The 19,317-nt window shown below is 38.5% G+C and overlaps 1 protein-coding gene across 1 annotated transcript; it reads right to left on the bottom strand.

Annotated features, from left to right (window-relative positions):
- Window positions 1-1,069: 1,069 nt before the first annotated feature.
- Window positions 1,070-19,317, bottom strand: LOC127414303 (synaptopodin 2-like protein). Its single transcript, XM_051652249.1, has 4 exons — window positions 19,046-19,317; window positions 17,008-17,159; window positions 13,267-13,976; window positions 1,070-7,764 (listed from the first exon to the last, which is right to left on the bottom strand). The coding sequence occupies exons 1-4, from the start codon at window positions 19,145-19,147 to the stop codon at window positions 5,165-5,167; spliced, it is 3,564 nt and encodes a 1,187-aa protein (XP_051508209.1). The 5' UTR covers window positions 19,148-19,317; the 3' UTR covers window positions 1,070-5,164.

Here is a 19,317-nt window from a genome sequence, read left to right as displayed (position 1 = left end):
GAAGGATCCACTCATAAATGGAATCTAACCACATATGTAAAAGGGGAAAGCTTGGAGCAGCCATAAAAAGTGTCTGAACATTACCAGCCCTAAATATAGAAAGACAGCATATGTGTGAGAATGGTGCCAGCATAAGCGCTGCAAATTCAGCAGGGTGCAATACCTTGCTTCACCACCACTAAGTTTTAGAAGAGTAATTTAATCTTAATTATACACTTAGGGCTTTATATATATATATATATATATAAATATATATATATACTACAATTCTTTCTTGGGTTCTGTTCAATGTAAAACTGGAAGTGCATCAAAGAGAGCAGAAAGGAAAAATGACATTTACTTTAATTTTAAAATAAGTAAAAATGGAAATGGTTTAAAATTATAAGTTATGGAAATCAAGGAGCCACAGATGTTTTGTTTTTTTAAATAAATTTGACATGAATTAGAACTAAAACTAAAAACCACTGAAATTCTAACTGTCATGTTCCACTATAATGGCCTGATTTGAAAGGTGGAAAAGAAGCGCCACCATGTGGTGATTAGTCACCTTAATGACATAAGGTTTTATGTTTTTTTTTGTTTTTTTTATCTTCCCAAAAGTATACAGTGACCCTGATGAGTCAAACATATATTGTGTCAGTCGGATTCACAAATTCACATTCACTGAAGGCTAAAATAAACTTGCCCTGGACTTTTTTATACATGGTAACAGAAAAAATAAAATAAATAGGCTACAATAGAAATAACGAATGATGTGACATGTTGGGATCCTGCCTGCATTCTACACGGCAATATACTGTATATAAAAAATTAAAAAAGAAAAGAAAGAAAAAAGATAGGTAACCTATAAAAATATGCTTCATATGGTGACATGTAAACTAACTGGTTTTATTCTAGTGTAAAATGCAATATGACTGAATCAACCTGACTGCATTAGTTTAGGCTACACCAACAAGCTTTTATGTGTTAAGTAGAAATATGCCCTAAAGTTAGCAACTACACATTTTTACTTTTTAAAAGTGTAAGTTGTCACTTGATGCCATGAGACAGAGACATTGTTAAATTTCAGGAATATTTTATTCAAACTTGTTTATTCAGTATTATCATTGTATTATAAATACAAGACACTTTCACTAGCATTCTAAGGTCTTAGTGAACATATTATAGGCATTGCAAAAAGAAAATCACCATTCAGAGACATCCATTTTACAAAAACAGACACATTTATCTAATGATTTGTACAACAGTCAAATTAAGAGCATTGAACAAAGTAAAGCTTTCATTGCATATTGCAATGCAATAAAACATAATGACTGTAATGAGAAAGACAAATAAACAAGACCTTGGCTCAGGAGTTAAACACTGTATCTATTTTATCTTTGACAACCTTTTATTCATATTCTAAATATATATAAAAAATAAATAAAAATAAAAATAAAAAGGAAGAAAGAAAAAGAAATTTTACTAACAAAACATTCTCACCTGCCAGTATTGCAAACATTATTTATTCATTCTCTCCGGATATCTAATACACATTAGTACAAAGTGATTTCCTTCCTTGTACTTCCATCCATTGTTCCTTGAATGTTACAAGGCCTCAGGGGGCATATTACAGAAAGATCCTAACTTTGGAATGGAATCCTATCTTATCTGCTTGGTAACCATGGCAGTTTGGGTTAGGATCTCATTTAGGACAAAAGCTATAACAGAGTGAATGCATTATCTTATCTTAATTACAGATCGGAAAAGAGTACAACAGAAGCATCCTAACTTGCCAAAAATCTTTTAAAAAGTGTAGTGATTTGATTTGTAATATGAATTTGTGAAAAATTATAACTTAACTGATAATATCTTAACTTAAGGCTTGAGGTAATTTCTGTAATATGCCCCTTTAAGACTTGCCTCAAAACTCTGAGGGCTATGGGAACACATAATCCATAGTCTCACTGCCATCAAGTAAAGCATTCAAATATGTCATCTGATAATGATTATCTTGACTAATTCAAATAAAGCCAGTTGTCTCATTAACCTTCTGGTAATCCTGGACAGTTCTAGCTTTGCACTTCTCATACATGAGTCAATGAGACAGATCTGCTTCAGAGTTGGTAGGGTTACTTTTGAAATGTATTCCACTACAGATTACAGAATACATGCTGTAAAATGTAATTTGTAACGTATTCTGTTAAATTATTCAAGGTCAGTAACGTATTCTAAATACTTTGGATTACTTCTTCAGCACTGGTAGATTTTTCACTTGTTTTGACTGTAAAATCTCTGCCAGTACAGTAAGACAAAATACACGTTAAAAATACATTCTCTGAAATACCTAAATATCTTATGCAGTGTTGTTTCTAAAACAAGATAAATCAAATTGATCTTGTTTTAAGGATTTTTAGATATTTTTACAGGAAAACAATACAAAAATTATTATCAAGAATATGATTTTTTGCCCTAATATCAAAGGTCTTACTAGAAAAAAAGAAATTATGTGAATAATAATCCAATGTGAATTTTCTTAATAAAAAAATATGATCGTGCCTGGTAACGTGCATGTAAAATGGCTAGAAATAGCATTTTAGCTTAGCGTAAAGCTGACAATTTACACCAGGTTTATTTCTATTTCTTCTGCACCAAACTTACTTCAAACTTAATTCTCTGTCTGCTCATATGAGTGTAACACATCATAAGAAAGTGTTTCACCGCTGTTCAAATGTTTTCCACCTGAAAGGATTAAATATTAAATGAAACAAATGACAATAAAATGCAAAGTAATCTCTTCAGTAATCAAAATACTTTTTGAATGTAACTGTATTCTAATTATCAATGATTTAAATTGTAACTGTAGTGGAATACAGTTACTTATATTTTGTATTTTAAATACGTAATCCCGTTACATGTATTCCGTTACTCCCCAACCCTGTCTGCTTTAGTGCTGAGGTGGCTTACATGTCTGTCTCGACGACTCTTTCGAACACTGTACATTTCCTAACTTTAACACTTGCTGATTTGACCACTAAACAAGTTTTTATAAAAATAAATCAAAACACATGGTTTCTGTAGAAGTAGTTATCCCAAAATTCTGCCATTATTTTCTCACCCTTTTGTCATTCCAAATCTGAATGACTTTCTTCCACAGAACACAAAAGAGGATGTTTTGAAGACCTTTTTTCCACATGAAATTACAATGAATGGGGACTGGAGCTTTCAAGCTTCATAAAGGACACAAAAGCACCATAAAAGTATAATAAAAGTAGTCCATAGGACTACTGCATTGCATTCCAAGTCTTCTGAAGTCATACAAAAGCTTTGTGTGAGAAATTGACAGAAATATTCTAAAGTTATACTTGAGAACTGTGAATGAATCATTCAGATTGCTTGAACTCAAGTGATCACACCAAGAAGGACTAAAAGTCAAGATTTTAAGTGAATAGCAAGTTTCTCAAACAAAGCAATATTATGTGTTCTTAGAATATAGCACACAGGTCATACCACGCTTCAGTCCCGTTCATTGTAATTGCATGGAAAAGAGCATGGAAAAAGCAGTGTTCAAAATGTCTCCTTTTGTGTTCCAGAGAATAAAGAAATTAATTTTGATTTGTAACAACATGAGGGTGAGTAAATGAGGATGTAATTTTCATTTTTGGATGAACTATTCCTTTATTGTCGTATGTTTTATATACTGCAGGTGAACACTGCAAATCCAGTAAGACCACATCTAAATAATCCAGCCTGGTTCCCTGTTTACTTTGCTCCCACAAATAGGCTGTGACCCTCATGCACCTGTTCAGTTCAGGCTCTGCCAGGAGAGATAACATTTCTGATTTGCCTGAGGGAGGCTGGAAGGCACACTGCAAAACAATTTCCTTTTTTCCTTAGTTTCATTCTTAAATGTGTCAGACAGACCCAGGTTTAGACCCAAGTTCACCAAAGACAAGTCAAAACTCATATGTAATTGTTAAACTTGTCAGTCCAATCCATGCGCAATGCTTTTTTGGGTGCCATGTCAGAATGTAGTTTTCTACATGCGACGTCATTCCTTTTAGAAAGCAAACACTGTACTGTGTAATGCTGTTGTCCAGCAGTCAGAGGCAAAGAAATAATCTGTGATCTTTCTGTTCCAGCAACTGCCCATTGTTTTACACACACAGTAGAACTTGTTGGATTTCACACACTACATTGGAGATTTAAAATATATTAATGAACTTTTCAGGTTTCAGAATCAATACTGCTTAATTTAGCTTAAAAGTTAATTTTTAGTTTTCAAAAAACACTCAACAAAACAACAATGATCTAAACTAGACTTGCATTTCCTCAAGAAAATAGTAGTGCTTGCAAGGTAGCAAAAGAATAGCATTATAGATTTAGTTTAGCTTAGGTTTTAGGCTTTGGTTCTGCATACATGAATTGCTTCATCATGACCATTTTTGCTGTTGTCATGGGACTTAGAATCAACACATAAGAGGCTGTTCACACAGGACATGTTCTTGTGTTCTGTCTGTGCTATTAATTGCTGGTCTGTGAAGACATTTGCCTGTCCAACTTTTAAAAACAAATCCTGGGTGAATGACCATGCATCTCCTATACTGTCTTTGCAGTGGCTATAGATGGTTAAATACATGCAAGAAATACCAATTCAGTATGCAAATTGTTGTAAGAAAGAAGACCAATAGCAATATATTTGCAAATATTACTATGTCATCGATGTCTGTTAAATTGAAAAAAATGAAAAGTCAATAGGAGATATTTCAAAAAAGTTTAAAGTTTACCAAAACAAAAATAGATTTATGGATTAATATTTATAGGGTTGGGGTTTTAGAATAAACCCTAACTAGAGTGTTTGAGGAATATCAAAACAGGGCTGCCTTGCAAGCAATACAATAAATCAAGCAAAAATGAATGTAAAATGTAACAACGTTATGAAGAGACAGATATTTATATTGAACACTAAACAGAGAATATTTTTATAACTAACAATTCACCACTGTGCTGTTTTCCTTTCCCCAATGATCACTGACTCAAACAGTGATCACTTTTAATCTGAAATGAAAAATATAATTTCCTTCAGGATATATTAAATGGATATTAAGACTCAAATTTGAAAAGCATGAATTTTGAGAGTGGAACAAAAGCAGATGGTTCAGCTTCTTCAATATAAATAATCACGTCAGTGAGGTAGGGTTCCAGGTCTCCAGACACGGGGCTGAATGCCCACTCGTGTTGCAATAAAACGAGGTTTGGGAACTTGAATGGGAGACTTTAAAGGGTTTGGGGGTAAGGCACTTAACTCAGGGGCACTCGTAAACTGTTTGGCAGCTTGGAGCCCAGAGTAGCTTAGGCTTGACATACTTGACATGGGGGCTGGGGGTGAGTAGGGCATCATGTGAGGGATGAGCACAGCTGAAAGTTTGGGGAGCTCTGGGAGGCCCGGAGCCCGTGAAGGTGCCGGAGTGGATTCAGGTACAAGTTCAGGTGGAGGGGGTGAAGCAGGTGCAGGGAGTGGGGATGTCATGTCAGAATGAGACAGATGTTCACCGATCGTGGTTTTTGAGCGTGGTACAATAACTGTGGGGTTAAGAGTTGGGGCTGACATTGGGGTGGGAGTGGAGAATCGTTTAATTTCATACACACGTGTTGACTTCACTGGAATCTGCTTAGGTGGTGTCAGAGTATGACCCTCTCTCTGTTGCCTTTGGTAGGAGGGGGTTGAAGGCTGTGTGTTAAAACTGAACATTGCTGAGTTCAGTTGGTAGGGTTGTCTCCTCATGAAGTCCAAGGCTTTGATACCCTCTTTTGGGAACACATTACCACCCTTACTTCCTTTGGAGCTTCCCTCAGACACCTTGGCCCCTCCACGTTGCACCCCGATAGGACAAGAGGGAGACAGTAGGGGGTTGTAACCAATGGGTGGAGGAGCACGAATGTTGGGAGAATATTTCCACTGGGATGGGGTTGTTGAGGGCTCACGTGGTTGGATCAGATCCATGACTGATTGGGAGTGTTGAGCCCCAAGAGGTTGAGGTTGCTGCAGAGGTGGGGAGTCTACAACAAAAAAATCCATCCGATTCTGTCTACGTGCAAATAGCTCTGCACCTTTCCCTTCAGCCTGAGGGATATGGGACATTTCTGGGATGACCCGTGGCTTAGGAGCCACAGGTGGTGGGACCCTTGTCCTGTTGTCATCCATGTTCTGGGCAACATTTTCAGGTTCAGAATACACACACCTGGGTCTTTCATCATAGTTCTGCACCATAGACAATAGCTCAGGGTTTGGTGAGTTCTTCTTGCTGTCAGGCACCTTAAACATTGGCTTGTATGCACTACGGCGGCGGGCCTCTTGGAGAATACCAGTACGGCCACCAGTGGCTGAAGTTTTATCATGATACACCACAGGTGAAAGTGGAGTTACAGGGCTGGAAAGGGTCACAGGAGCTGCAGGGGTCAAAGTAGAAGAATGTTGGGATGGTAACACTATGGGCTGAGGAATGTCAAGAGGCATAACAGAAGCCACAGAGGTCACAGTATTGTCAATATGGATTGCAGGAGGAGCAGGCAAAGCTGTTTCAGTATCTATGGGAAAAGTAGGTTCTTTGGTTTGAACTATGGGAAGTGGAATTGATGGAACATTAATGTTTTCCACTGAAGAGGAGTGATGAGAAGTTTGAGAATATGATTCCACAGGTGCAGGTATATGCTTGCCAGGCATGTAGGGGTGTGTGGGTATCCTTTTAGCAGGCACATCAGCACTCGGTTGGCTCACTGTGACCAGGGTAGCAAAGGAGGGCGGAGTGACACCCATGACATGCTCCTCTGATGCTGTTGAAAATGGAGGTGCCACGACAGCCACTGAAACAGGCCTGGGTGTCTTCTTACTGACTGCAGGGTGGAACACAACAGGAGCAGTGGCTGCCCGATTGGTAATACAGCCTGGGGCAAAAGGTCTGGCGGTTCGGTTTAACACAGAGCTGGAAGGAAGTTCTGGCAGAGGAGTTGGTGGTGGACGCATCATAGGTTCTGCAGGAGTTACTGAGAGATTAGTTATGGGCAACACAGAGGGAGCTGGTTTCATTGTGTTTGAAGTATCTCCATAAACCATCGTAGGAATAGTGGGGATAGCTTGAGGTGTTTCAAGGATAATTTGTGTTTCTGGGTGTGGAAATTCATTATGTAGTGTTTTTGAAGGATCTGCAGGTTTTGGAGCAACTGGTGGTGCCTGGACATTGGTCTTTGTTAGTGGGTCTGGTTGTGGTTGTTGTGTCTGAAGTGCTTGGGTCTCTTTCAGCACAATGCCCAGCATTTGGCTTTGCAACTGTTGAGCAGTTTCCATTTTCTTGGCATGTTCCTCAGCCCTCCTCCTCTGCTGCTCAAACAACTGTGCCCCCTTCCCTGAGGTATCACTCAGACCAGGACTGAGAGCACCTCCACCCTCTACTTCCAGACCTCTGGATGCTGATCTTCTCTCCAGCATCTCAAGGTAGTCACTGTCCCACGTTGGATCTGGTGCAGCAGAAAACCCTTCCTCATCAAATTCTGATTCACTTCCAACAAATACACCATCCTCTTCTTGAGAGTCCTGCCTCATGTCTTCATCAACACTTCCGAAGCTGGTCAGTGTATATTTCTTGGAGCGTTGACGACGCTTTTTGAACATCAACACACCTTTTGAGTGAGGGTTTGGTGCATCAGTCAGTAGCGAGGCGATTGTGCGGCACTTGGATCGAGCCTCTTTCACCTGTTTGTCTATGATTGTCTCTCCACGGTTCAATTCTGAAAAATATGAGATGAAAACACACGAGTCAGAATTCCAGTTTGAATTTAATTATGTCTAGTATAGGAATAATGTATTACTGTTTATGGCTTAACACTATCAACTTTATATGTCCAGTCTTGGTTATTCAGTATGAGACATTTCAGTTTTTTTCCCTAATGTGCATATTAAATGGCAGCAGTAGTCTTTTGCCTCTTTAGGCCTGTAATATTGTGCAAAAGTATGGATTGCATGTGGAAAGTTTTTCTCTGTCCATGCACTCGCTAAACTCAACTCACCTGTTAGCACTGCCTATCCTTTTAAAAGTTTGTTTGAAGTTCTGATATCATGTTGATAGACCTTTTTTCTCTATTCATTAATGACTAGACAAACATTTAGGATCCAGCTTTTCAAATGCTACTGCAAAGTGGAGTAACAAGCATATCTTTTCACGTGCAAGGGACCCACAGTCAAAGAATCCTTAGCATGCCCCACACAGTTAGTTCGGCACAGTTAGCTTGGTGAGCCTCAGTCACCATTGAGAAATTATCCAAGATGGCGCTGGTGCGTGTGGCTTGCCGTCTGCTGCCCAGCCTGTTTTTTATGTTTGTCCTCATGTTGTTAATGTCCCTGTTTATACAAAATACTACCTCTGTGCTGGTATATAACCGCCAAACACTCTTTAACATCTAAAGCTCTTATGAAAATTCTCTGAAATCGGAACAGAGAGTATTACATTACTGTTCTCCCCCGCCGGTGTCGAACCTACCGGCGTGTGTGCGCCATCTGCCGTCTGCCCTGTGCCCTTCCTATAAAGTAATTCCACAGATGACGAGGAAAGCGGAGAGGAATATTAGTGAAGCTGAAGTCATCCTCATTTTTACTCTCGGGAACGCTATGCCGGTCGGGTCTTTCTCCATGTGGGTGGGAGTGTGACCGCTTTGCATCCCAGCGCTCATTGGAAGCAGCGCTTTAGTGGATTCGGCCCATTGTTCTAGACTCTTCCAGCGATGTCTACATTCACTAGTCACCTCGTTTTTTCCAAGGAGGAGTGAATCTAAAAAACATTCACCCTCTGCATCATGAATCACAGCAGGACAATGACTCTTCACTGGATTACGATCAGCTGCCAAACAGGTTGGCCCTGATGGTTAATAAGACTTTCATTTTAAATTATTTTATCACCTCTCGTGACCTAGATTTTTTACTTGTTACAGAGACTTGGTTAAATATTGGAGATATAAGCCCCTTTTCAGAACTTGTACCTCCAGAATATGCATTTTTTTAACTCGTCTTGGGCAACTGGATGGAGTAGTGGACTGGCATCCATTTTTAGAGTAAGATTAGCAGTACTTTCGTAAAGACGGAGCTTTATTCAAGCTTTGAATTGCAAGAATTTTTATTAGATCTGGTGAACCCTGTAGTGTGTGCAATGGTGTACCACCCCACAAATTCAACAGGGAGTTTATTGATGAATTCATGGAATTTTTAGTGGGGACTGTAATATTCATGTATGCTGTCCAACATTCCCTATGGCTAAAGACTTTTTAAATCTTATTGACTCTTTTGGTTTCGACCAACTGGTGAAAGGCTCTACACATATTCGTGGGCATACATTGGACCATGTCTTGTCTCTTGGTTTGTCGATTTGTGATATTGATATATGCAACTGTAATTTTGCTGATCATAAGCCTGTCTTGTTTTCTGTCCCTCTTCCATACCAACCTGTGAAAGTCTACTCTTCTATTCGCTGGTCTCAAATATTTAGCTCTGTTTCAAATGGAGATTTTACTGCTGTATAAAGAGGCACTACAATCCTCAGAGTTAGACTTTTCTTAATCTCACCGAAGTGTTGAGGAGCGTATTAATTTTTGTAACACCACCTGTACAAAGATCTTGAACTCTGTTGCTCCTCTGAGGATGAAACATGCCAAACCCAATTCAGCCCTGGTTAAATGATAATATCTGTTCTTTAAGGCAGTTATGCAGTAGATCAGAACATAAATGGAAGAAAGACAAACTTCAGGTGTCATATGAAATCCTAAGAGACTCTCTATCAAAGTTTCAGAAAGCTGTGAAAGCAGCAAGGTCTAAATATTTCTCTGATGTTATTATTATTATTATTATTTTTTATTGTCATAGACCTAGAGTGCTTTTTTCAACCATAAGTTCTGTTATCAATCCTCCTGTAAATATGTATCTTGATATGTCCCCAAAAATATGTGACCACTTCCTCAACTGTTTTGTTGATAGGATTGTAGAAGTCAGATTGGACAGTTCTTTCTAATTTTAGACCTATTTCTAAATTACCTTTTATTTCTAAGATCATGGAGAAAGTGGTACTTGCTCAGTTACACACTTTTTTAGATAAAAATAATATTCTTAAAGTATTTCAGTCAGGTTTTAGAACTTATCATAGCACTGAATCAGCACTTTTAGAAGTTTTTAATGATATCTTCTTAACTGTTGACGCAGGAAATCTGGCGATTCTGGTGCTGTTAGATCTTAGCGCAGCCTTTGATACTATATATCATAGTGTTCTCATTTCTCGCCGTGAGCGGTGCATGGGTATTTGTGGAAATGCTCTAAACTGGGTCAAATTATATCTCTCAAATAGAAGTTTCTCAGTTTGTCTTGGAGAATTCTCATCTGTCTCGGCCCCTCTTATTTGTGGCATTCCTCAGGGCTCTATTCTGGCCCCTCTTCTTCTCTCTGTACATGCTTCCTTTAGGAAGTGTAGGAATTAACAATACTTCCCTTGCAAGACTGCAAATGGTCCAGGATGATGCAGCCAGACTGCTGACAGACCCGTAAGCATGACCATATTACTCCTATTCTACGCTCTCTTCACTGGCTGCCAGTTAAATTTAGACTTGATAATAAAATACTTATTTTTGTTTTTAAATCCCTAAATGGACTAGCGCCTCCCAACCTTGCTGACCTGTTGCATATGCACAATTCTCAGAGAACCCTCAGATCATCTGATCAGAAGCTCTTGATTGTCCCTAGGACTAAATTGAAGATGAGGGGCGAACACACTTTTGCGGTAGGTGCCCCTAAACTGTGGAACAGTTTACCTATTTATATTAGATCAGCATCAACAATACATGATTTTAAAACTAAGTTGAAAACATGTTTTCCTAGAGGTTGTGGTTTGTATTTCTGTATTATTTGTGTGTTCTGAGTGTATTATCCTGCTATTTTTTACCCTTTTGCATTGTACAGCACTTTGGTCAACATCTGTTGTTTTAATATGTGTTTTATAAATACATTTTAATTGAACTGAATTTAAAATCTGAGTATTTTATCAAAGCTTTTTGCAACAGGGACCACTCATTATATTAATCTATGGCAGTTAGAGAAAAAGATGATTGTTATTTTAATGCAAAGTTTATTTGTGTACCATAGGGACATGCTTAATTTATCAGTGCTTAACTCTGTTCCCTGAGAACAGCATGAGAATGTTTAGCAGATTAGGGTTGTCTTTAGATTTATGGCTGTTTATTTATTCTAGTGCTTGAAATGACACTGCCTCAAATAGCTGTGGTTCTGAAGATGCATGTACACTTTATAAAAATGGTACTGCGGCACATAGCTTGAGGTCTTTTTGCATACTGAGCTAAAAGTGAAAATCCAATCAATAAAAAAAGGGCTTTACTCTAAAATATAACACCAGTAAAAGCAACTGCTTCAGTTATAAAGCTGTTGATTGGCTTATGTAATTTTCACTTTGCATAATTTGCCTAATTTAAATTTGGCATTAGTAAATAAAAGAAAGTAGCTGTTTTCTCAGATAAAATAACTGTTACATCTTTCTCACTAGATGAATGAACAGTTATCATCATACATGTTGTTAATCCAGTCATTTAATATTAATATTCAATAAATGACAGATTAGATTCCACAGTGAGTAATCTTAGTATAAACACAGATGTCAATATGATGTTTACCACCTGATCTGGGATCAACAAACACACATTCCTCAGCTGCCCCCTAAGATCAGTGTCATAACACTGTTATCTGTTACAGAGCGATTGGCTTGGGAACTATGTTATTAGGAATGTAAAACAAGTGGAACTCTTTGGTTTTTGTCATGTATGCAGCCTGACCTCATGAAAACATTTAAGCCTTGTATGACATTTTATGAAGACTGACATATCTACTGAAATATGCTAATATGTGACTTGCACTGATGACCTTTAAGAGGCTCTAAATGCCAGCCAGATATTTCTTATTATGTCCAAAAACAATACCGAAATACTCAGTACAACAATATACAATACAAACAATACACTATTTCAGCTGTGGGCCAAGAGGGAGAGAGGTGGTGTATTGGAGGAGGTAGGAAGGTAGAGAAAATAGGAGCAGGAGGCCTGTGAGGAACACTGACACCTGATATGATCAGGCAAGCAGCTGGAGATGCTTATGCCAGCTCATGCAAAGCAGTGCTCAGGTTATCAACCCTGTGAGCCTCAGGACAAATATAGACACTGCTGGCTAAAAGACTCAGGATGATCAGCCCACCTCCTCAATAGGTTACATGCAGGCAATCACACTGTCATTTCAGTATTAGCTGTATTACCTGGGACAAGATGTGACTTTCATAACACATTTACAAAGCAGGTGTTCAAGACATTATCTGTAAAGCCAGTAAGCCAATCACAAGTGCAATTTAGAACTTATCTTGCCAAGTAATAAAATAGCTTATCTAGTGCAAAATAGCCTGCCTTTAAAATGCTACTCTTCTAGAGTTAGCAATGCATCTATTTATGGGTATTTGACACATAATATCTACATGAACTTTTTCTTTTCATCAACTTCTAAATTTTATGTTAGACTTTATATGAATGCAGGCTGTAAGGGCAAGTGTATTTTTAAGGTGCTGTACTATAAATCATTTCAAGGTACTGCAGTCCTAGGGGTCATACGAGTTGACTTCTACAAAAATTTACAACTTTATACCCAGAGAAAAATAAACAAATCAACAAATAATGTTATCACAATTTTTCCAAATATTACCCCTTTATCCAAACCTAAACCTAACCATGATTTTAATAGGAAAATAACTTTTGTGTACCACGGAAGAAAGAAAACATCTGGGTTTCGAATGAGATGGAGGAAGATTATTACAAACATCAGCTATTGGTGTTGCATAAATAAATATAGAATCAGTAACCATATTTGTTCAAATGTGTTTTCTTTCTTAAAATGAAGTGTTGAATAGGAGGCTAGTTAAACTTTGATGCCTATATTGTATCAATTTGAAATTCTGTTTGTTGATTGGTTGGTTTAAAAGTCGTACCTTTTCGTACGAGCCAAGTCATACAATATCTTTTAATTTCACCATCTCAGACAAATTAGGACTAGTTGTCAAGAAACTATGTTGTTGGTGACACTTAGATGTTAAAATACTGCTTTTAGTGAGGGGAAGTGAAATCAGTGAATAACAAATTGCTTAACTTAGTAAAAAAGCACCACCACAACTGACTTTGACTCAAATGAAATAATCTTTATATACTCACTTGCTTGTTTTGCTTTATCCATATATGTTAATGTAAGCTCCTCATCCACCGGATTGTCAACTGGCCCAACCATGGGCACTAACTGACAACGAGAGCTTAGCATTAGAGCTTCTTTGGCTCTCTCTGGAGATACAAGTGGAGGAAGATTTGTGGGCTCCTGGAACCCACTGTCCTCTTCCATTAGCCCTTCTCGTGGGTTTTGGTCATCCGCACTCATGGATGAGTTTTCGGTGGAGGTCTGTGAGGACCAGGCTCCAGATGGAGGATGCTGGCAAATCACATCTCTGCGGGCTACACCAGGCAATGTCTCGCCCCTTTCATAAGGCCCCACAGGAAGGTACACTTGGGCATCTGAGGCACTGTCATATCCGCTCATCTCAGAAGTCTCGGCTCCCTCCAGTGAGACTCTACCAGCCTTTGCGGGTGAATTGCTGGGACTGCGTCTTTTCGGCTTGCGTTGCCTCTCGTGGGCTGCCACATCTGCATCACTGTCTGTTTCTCCATAGTAAGCCTCACTGCCAGGGGGGGAGGTCAATCCACTGCGTCCAGTCGGGGACATCAGGGCCCCGTGGTGGATTTGGTGTACACTGGGCTGGTAAGCTCTAGAACTGGATGGGGACATGGCCCTAAGGGCAGCACGGTACTCTTTATCAATGCGGGGAGAAGGAGCTCGAGCAACCAAAACCACAGACTGGAAGCCAGCCGGTGCCCTGATAGACATGTAAAGGGGTAAAATAGCATAGGGGTGGTCAGTAACAGTAGCTCACAGCAGCCCTGGCTTGGGGGTCTAACTCCAGTTAACACTGCCATTTATTTTAGTTCCCATTTGTTGTTAAACACATCATATACTACACTATATGGCGAAAGGTAAGTGAAGACACCATTCTGTTTAACAGGTTTAGCTATTCCAGTAATTCCAGAGAGGACCTTTAACCTTAAAGGGAAGTTCACCCAAAAATGAAAATTCTCTTATGATTTACTCACTCTTCTGCCATCCCAGATGTGTATGGCTTTCTTTCTTCTGCAGAACACAAATTAAGATTTTTAGAAGACGGTTTCAGCTATCTAGGTCCTCAAAAAGCAAGTCAATTTTGTGCCAAAATTTTGAAGCTCCAAATTCCACATAAAAGGAGCAAAAAAGTAATCCATACGACTCCAGTGTTTAAATCCATGTGTTCAGACATGATATGATAAGTGTGGGTGAGAAACTGATGAATATTTAAGTAATTTTTTTTTATCATAAATTACCCTCCCTGTCCAGTAGGGGTGATATGCATGAAGGATGTGAATAATCAAAAATAGAAGAAGAATGGGAAAGTGAAAGTGAAGTGGACATTGACTGAGCAGGGAGGAGAATTTATAGTAAAAAAAAAAAAAAAAAATATTTAATATTGATCTGTTTCTCACTCACACCTATCAGATCTCTTCAGAACACATCGATTTAACCACCAGAGTTGTCTGGAGTACTTTTATGTTGCCCTTTTGGGGCTTAAATTTTTTTGGCACCCATTCACTTGCATTGTATGGACCTACTGAGCTGAAATATTCTTCTAAAAATCTTAATTTGTGTTCTGCAGAAGAAAGTCATACACAACTGGAATGGCATGAGGGTGAGTAAATCATGAGAGATTTTTCATTTTTGGGTGAACTAACCCTTTAATGCTATGCCATGCAATGACATTCAAGAGAATTGTGCGCTTCCAACTTAGTGGCAACAGTGTGGGGAGGACCCTTTTGTGTTACAGCATGACAATGCCAATGTGCACACAGGTTCATAAGAAAGGATTTACTGAGTCTGGTGCAGGGGTGTAAGTATTATTTTTTGGGATTTGTACTTTACTCGAGTGCAATTTAAATGGAATACTTGTACTTTTACTGAATTACATTTCCAAAGCAAAAATTTTACTTTTTACTCCCTACAATTTTATATAAACTTGAAAAGTACTCATTACATTTTTGCAGATTATTTTATTTCGTCTTACTGGACTGAAGCCACCTTTTCACTGCATCTGACAAATGACAGACGGGAGGTCAGTCATTTGAAATGGAGTGTCGCACGGCGGCTGTGTGGAGTTCCGACCATCTGCAGGGGCGGAATTTAGGACCTGATTTGAGCTTAGGATACGTGGAAATATTTGTGCCACTAGACTATATGTGACTGTACATATCTGAGTAAATATTAACAATGAATTTGATTGAATTCATCCATCTTCTCAACAGCAAGGTTTGGTAACAATTCACAAAAGCAACAACATTATTAACTTTCTTAAAAGATTTATTAGAATTTTAGAATGTTTTTATTTTAGAATGTTTTTATTTTTTTAACTTTATGTCTCAAGGGGCTGGGTGTTCTGGCATCGCAATTTGTGAGTGACTTCTGCCATGCAACGAACATTGCGTGACTGTGGCAACATTTTTGCAAAATAAAATTATGTGGTTCATTACACATCTCAGGGCAGTTCTGAAGTGAAATGTCCACTGTATGGTGCTAAAAGCGAGTGAAATGTTCTCCAGAATGCATGAGGTTCTTAAAGGTTAAAGTTCTATCGAGATTTAAATCAACAAAACTGACATCCCTACCCTAAACCTTGAACCTAAACCTAACTGATAGTATAATAAAAAGCAAATGTGAGATGAAAACACAATTGCGTCATTTTGTGGTGCTTCTATGACACTTTCGGCTCACGTGTCGACTCTTCAGGACTCGTACCCCGGTCCTTTGTATCACAAGCACAACGCTCTATCAATTGAGCTACCGTGCAATTTGATATTAACAACTTAAACAAGCTTGTAAATGTAGTTGGTTATGTAATGCAAACATTAAAATGTGTCATGCTCTATAGTAAAAATGTTTATATGTCATAAGATAGCATTGTGTGAGGAACAGAGCGAAAAGTACATGTTTATGAACTGATAATCTGCCGTTTTACCTGTGATTTGAGTGAAAGGGTATTAAAGTAATTGTTTTAGCATCTATAGTGTTCCTTCCATCAGGAAATTGCTGTGTTATGTACAACAGGCCACATAAAAATCATTTTGCAAACATGTATTTATTGTAACATGATTCTATGACCAGGTTGCGAATGCCACTAGGGAAGAAATATGACAGTTGTCGGAGACAGTAAAAAGGCGACTTAACAAACCAATCGAATTTAACAACATCCTCTCTCACACAATGTCCTCTCTTGATTTCATTCTAGCTAGGAAAAAAGTTACTTTTTAATACTCAAGTACAATTTAATGTGAATTAAGTACAATTAAATTTTTACTTTCACTCGAGTATGTTTTTGGCTAGATACTTGGACTTTTAATTGAGTAAAATTTTCACTCAGTATCCATACTTTCACTTTTGTATAATTTCTGAGTACTTTTTAAAACCCCTGGTCTGGTGTAGATGGATTTGCCTTGCCTGCACAAAGCCCAGAGCTAAACCCAATTTATCACTTTTGGGATAAACTGGAATGCCAACTGTGAGCTAGGCCTCATCACCCAACATTAGTACCTAGCCTCACTGATGCTCTTGTGTCTGAATGGGAGCAGATCCTTGCAACCACCCCCCTACATACATCTCCTGAAACATCTTCACAGAAGAGTGGAAGCTGTTCTAGCAGCAAAGTTATTGTTTAATGTCTATGGTTTTGAAAAATAAATGTTCAACAAGCACATATGGGTGTGGTGCTCTAAATACTTTTGGCCATGTAGTGTAACTTTAGCATTGTGAAGGTATAAAGGTTGATATACCTCCTAACCCGGATGTGTAGTGTTCCTGGCATGCTGTCGATCAGGTTCATAGCCTGGGCATGTGACAAACTCCCACAGGAATTCTCATTGATGGACACCAGTTCATCTCCCTCACGCAGTCCGGCCCTACATGCTTTACTTCGCTTACGCACCTAGGGAATAAATGTGCCTGATATAAACAGATCAAGAAGCCATCTTAAATGGACTTGAATATTTTCCATAGATTATAAAAAGAGTAGATGAAAAACACAAGACATTAGTGTTGAATAGCTGATCTGCAAGGAAACTCAACAAGTGACACATGGGTTTGGTTGTGTGCATGAACTCTACATGAAATATTAAAAGTAAAAGAGGCCTATATTTCTCACAGCTTTACACAAAATGGTCTTATTCTTCTACTTATGCCACATGGGATGGGTCATCAAACAAGATGACAACATTGTTCACAATACTTAATAAAATTATGCCTTATGTTTCAGACAATTTTTTATTAATATTTGCAACATGAATTACTGTATGTCTGAAACCAGAACAAAAAGCACTTAGAGCAAATCAGGTGGCTGGCATAGACAGGGAACATGCTGACCACGTGCCAGTGTGTGAATGTTGTTTCTTCACTCACTTAGACCTTAAAATGCCATCCAGAGAGAATATCGGTCAAACTTCTCTCCTGTCTACAATTTTACCAGCACACACACACAGGAGTAAGAAAGGCTCTGATTTTAGTTGTTTTCATACTGATTGGAAGTCTTACTGAAGCTGCAGTAATCAGTCTATAAATAATCAGGACATTCTGATGTGTTAATGAAAATCTCTGTTAAGTCTGATAAGTGTGCAACAGCCACCAAACTAGAATGCTAAAAGAGATCATATAGTCTGTGTGACCCTTTGGCCTTGCCAAAGAAAGTGTAAAGAACCAATAAAATGTGGAGAAGATGGGGGAACAGAATGAGGACATGACACAGGCCAGATTAAATTAGCACATCATGCGCATGTGTACTTCCTACTGCCACAGCTCTGACTAGTGTTCCATTTCTGATTCTGATTCTAATTCTGTGCCTGGAGATTAAAGCAGACTGTCACCATTAGCTCTGAGATCAGATTGTATTAAAGTGATCGTAATGATCTGGGGTGGTGCAAGCCCAGTGGTTTAGGGTATAACTATAAATGCAAAGGTTACTGGTTCAGTGAGCCAGGAACTGGAATCTCCCCCATGAAGGCACTAAACACCATGTTGTTCTGGGAGAGTGTCCCTGTTATTAGTTTTATTACACTTTTGATGAAAAATGTAGCTACCAATAAAAATGCCAATCAATGCTTCTCAAGGCAGTCAAGATTATTAGAAACATCCAACTACCCTGCAAGTCAATCAATCAGTGAGACATAGTTACGGTATAGATAGCACACATTGCATTACCTTAAATTGAGAGAATAAAAACCCATCCAAATAATTTATGCTAAAAAAAAAAAAAAAAAATGTATATGAAAATGACCACACAACCAATGTTCATGACAAATTACAGAGTAAGAAATGCTCCTGGGTCAGATTCCCCTGATAACACTGCCTCAAGAGGATAAAATCTGGATTCCTTCATGTTCAATTAGATTCTCAAGAGATACCTACAGTCACAAATTACTTTTCTAATACTATTTATTCCTAATGATTAGAAAACATAACATATGTGACCAATTTGTCATAGCAGCTTGGTTTGTTAAAGGTAATCCAAACTATCACTCAATTATATTACTGCAATTAACCCACTTCACACTAGCTGTTTAGGACTCCAAATGTTAAGGGGTCATCCCACATTTGAGATGGTGCTTGAAAGTTCACAGCTGTCAATCATTTAGCTTTTTTGGTACAGGATCAGTTCCACACTCACAGTGCAAGGCCTGTGCTTCTGGTATCCATTACAGCTTATGGATTGGTTTAATTATTAAAAAACACCATGCTAAAATCAGAGTTAAAATGAAGCATGGTACATTTTACAATAATTTTTAAGTGTATTTTGCTCCACTGTGCTCACGTCAACCATACCTTGGCAACCTGCAGAGGCTTCTGATGTTCTATTCCTCCTTGTAGTCTGAAGCCCCATGGTGCTCCTCCAGAAAGAGTGATGATAACCTCCTCAGCCACCATGGTGCGGTCACTGCTTGTGTCCTTGGTTCAGCAGTTTCTTGGACTGGGGGGCCCTCAGTACAGACGATCCATGTTTTTACAGGGCCCTCTCATAGAAGAGGACTTCTACTACTGCAACTATCTCCAAGGGTCTCTTCTAGCAGCCCACCTGAGTTGAGTCTCTCACATGA

The sequence above is a fragment of the Myxocyprinus asiaticus genome, chromosome 23 (genome assembly GCF_019703515.2).
Source record: "Myxocyprinus asiaticus isolate MX2 ecotype Aquarium Trade chromosome 23, UBuf_Myxa_2, whole genome shotgun sequence".
NCBI lineage: Eukaryota > Metazoa > Chordata > Actinopteri > Cypriniformes > Catostomidae > Myxocyprinus > Myxocyprinus asiaticus.
Note: the sequence above shows the minus strand (reverse complement) of the source record. Positions and strands in the feature narration are given on the sequence as shown.

What these genes read in the sequence shown, in the direction of transcription:
- LOC127414303 (XM_051652249.1), bottom strand. Translation starts at nt 19,147, where the DNA reads ATGGTGGCTGAGGAGGTTATCATCACTCTTTCTGGAGGAGCACCATGG. An exon ending in CTACACATCCGGGTTAGGAG is followed by an intron (nt 13,977 to 17,007) that starts GTATATCAACCT and finishes CATGTCTATCAG; the next exon opens with GGCACCGGCTGGCTTCCAGT. An exon ending in GGATAAAGCAAAACAAGCAA is followed by an intron (nt 7,765 to 13,266) that starts GTGAGTATATAA and finishes CATATTTTTCAG; the next exon opens with AATTGAACCGTGGAGAGACA.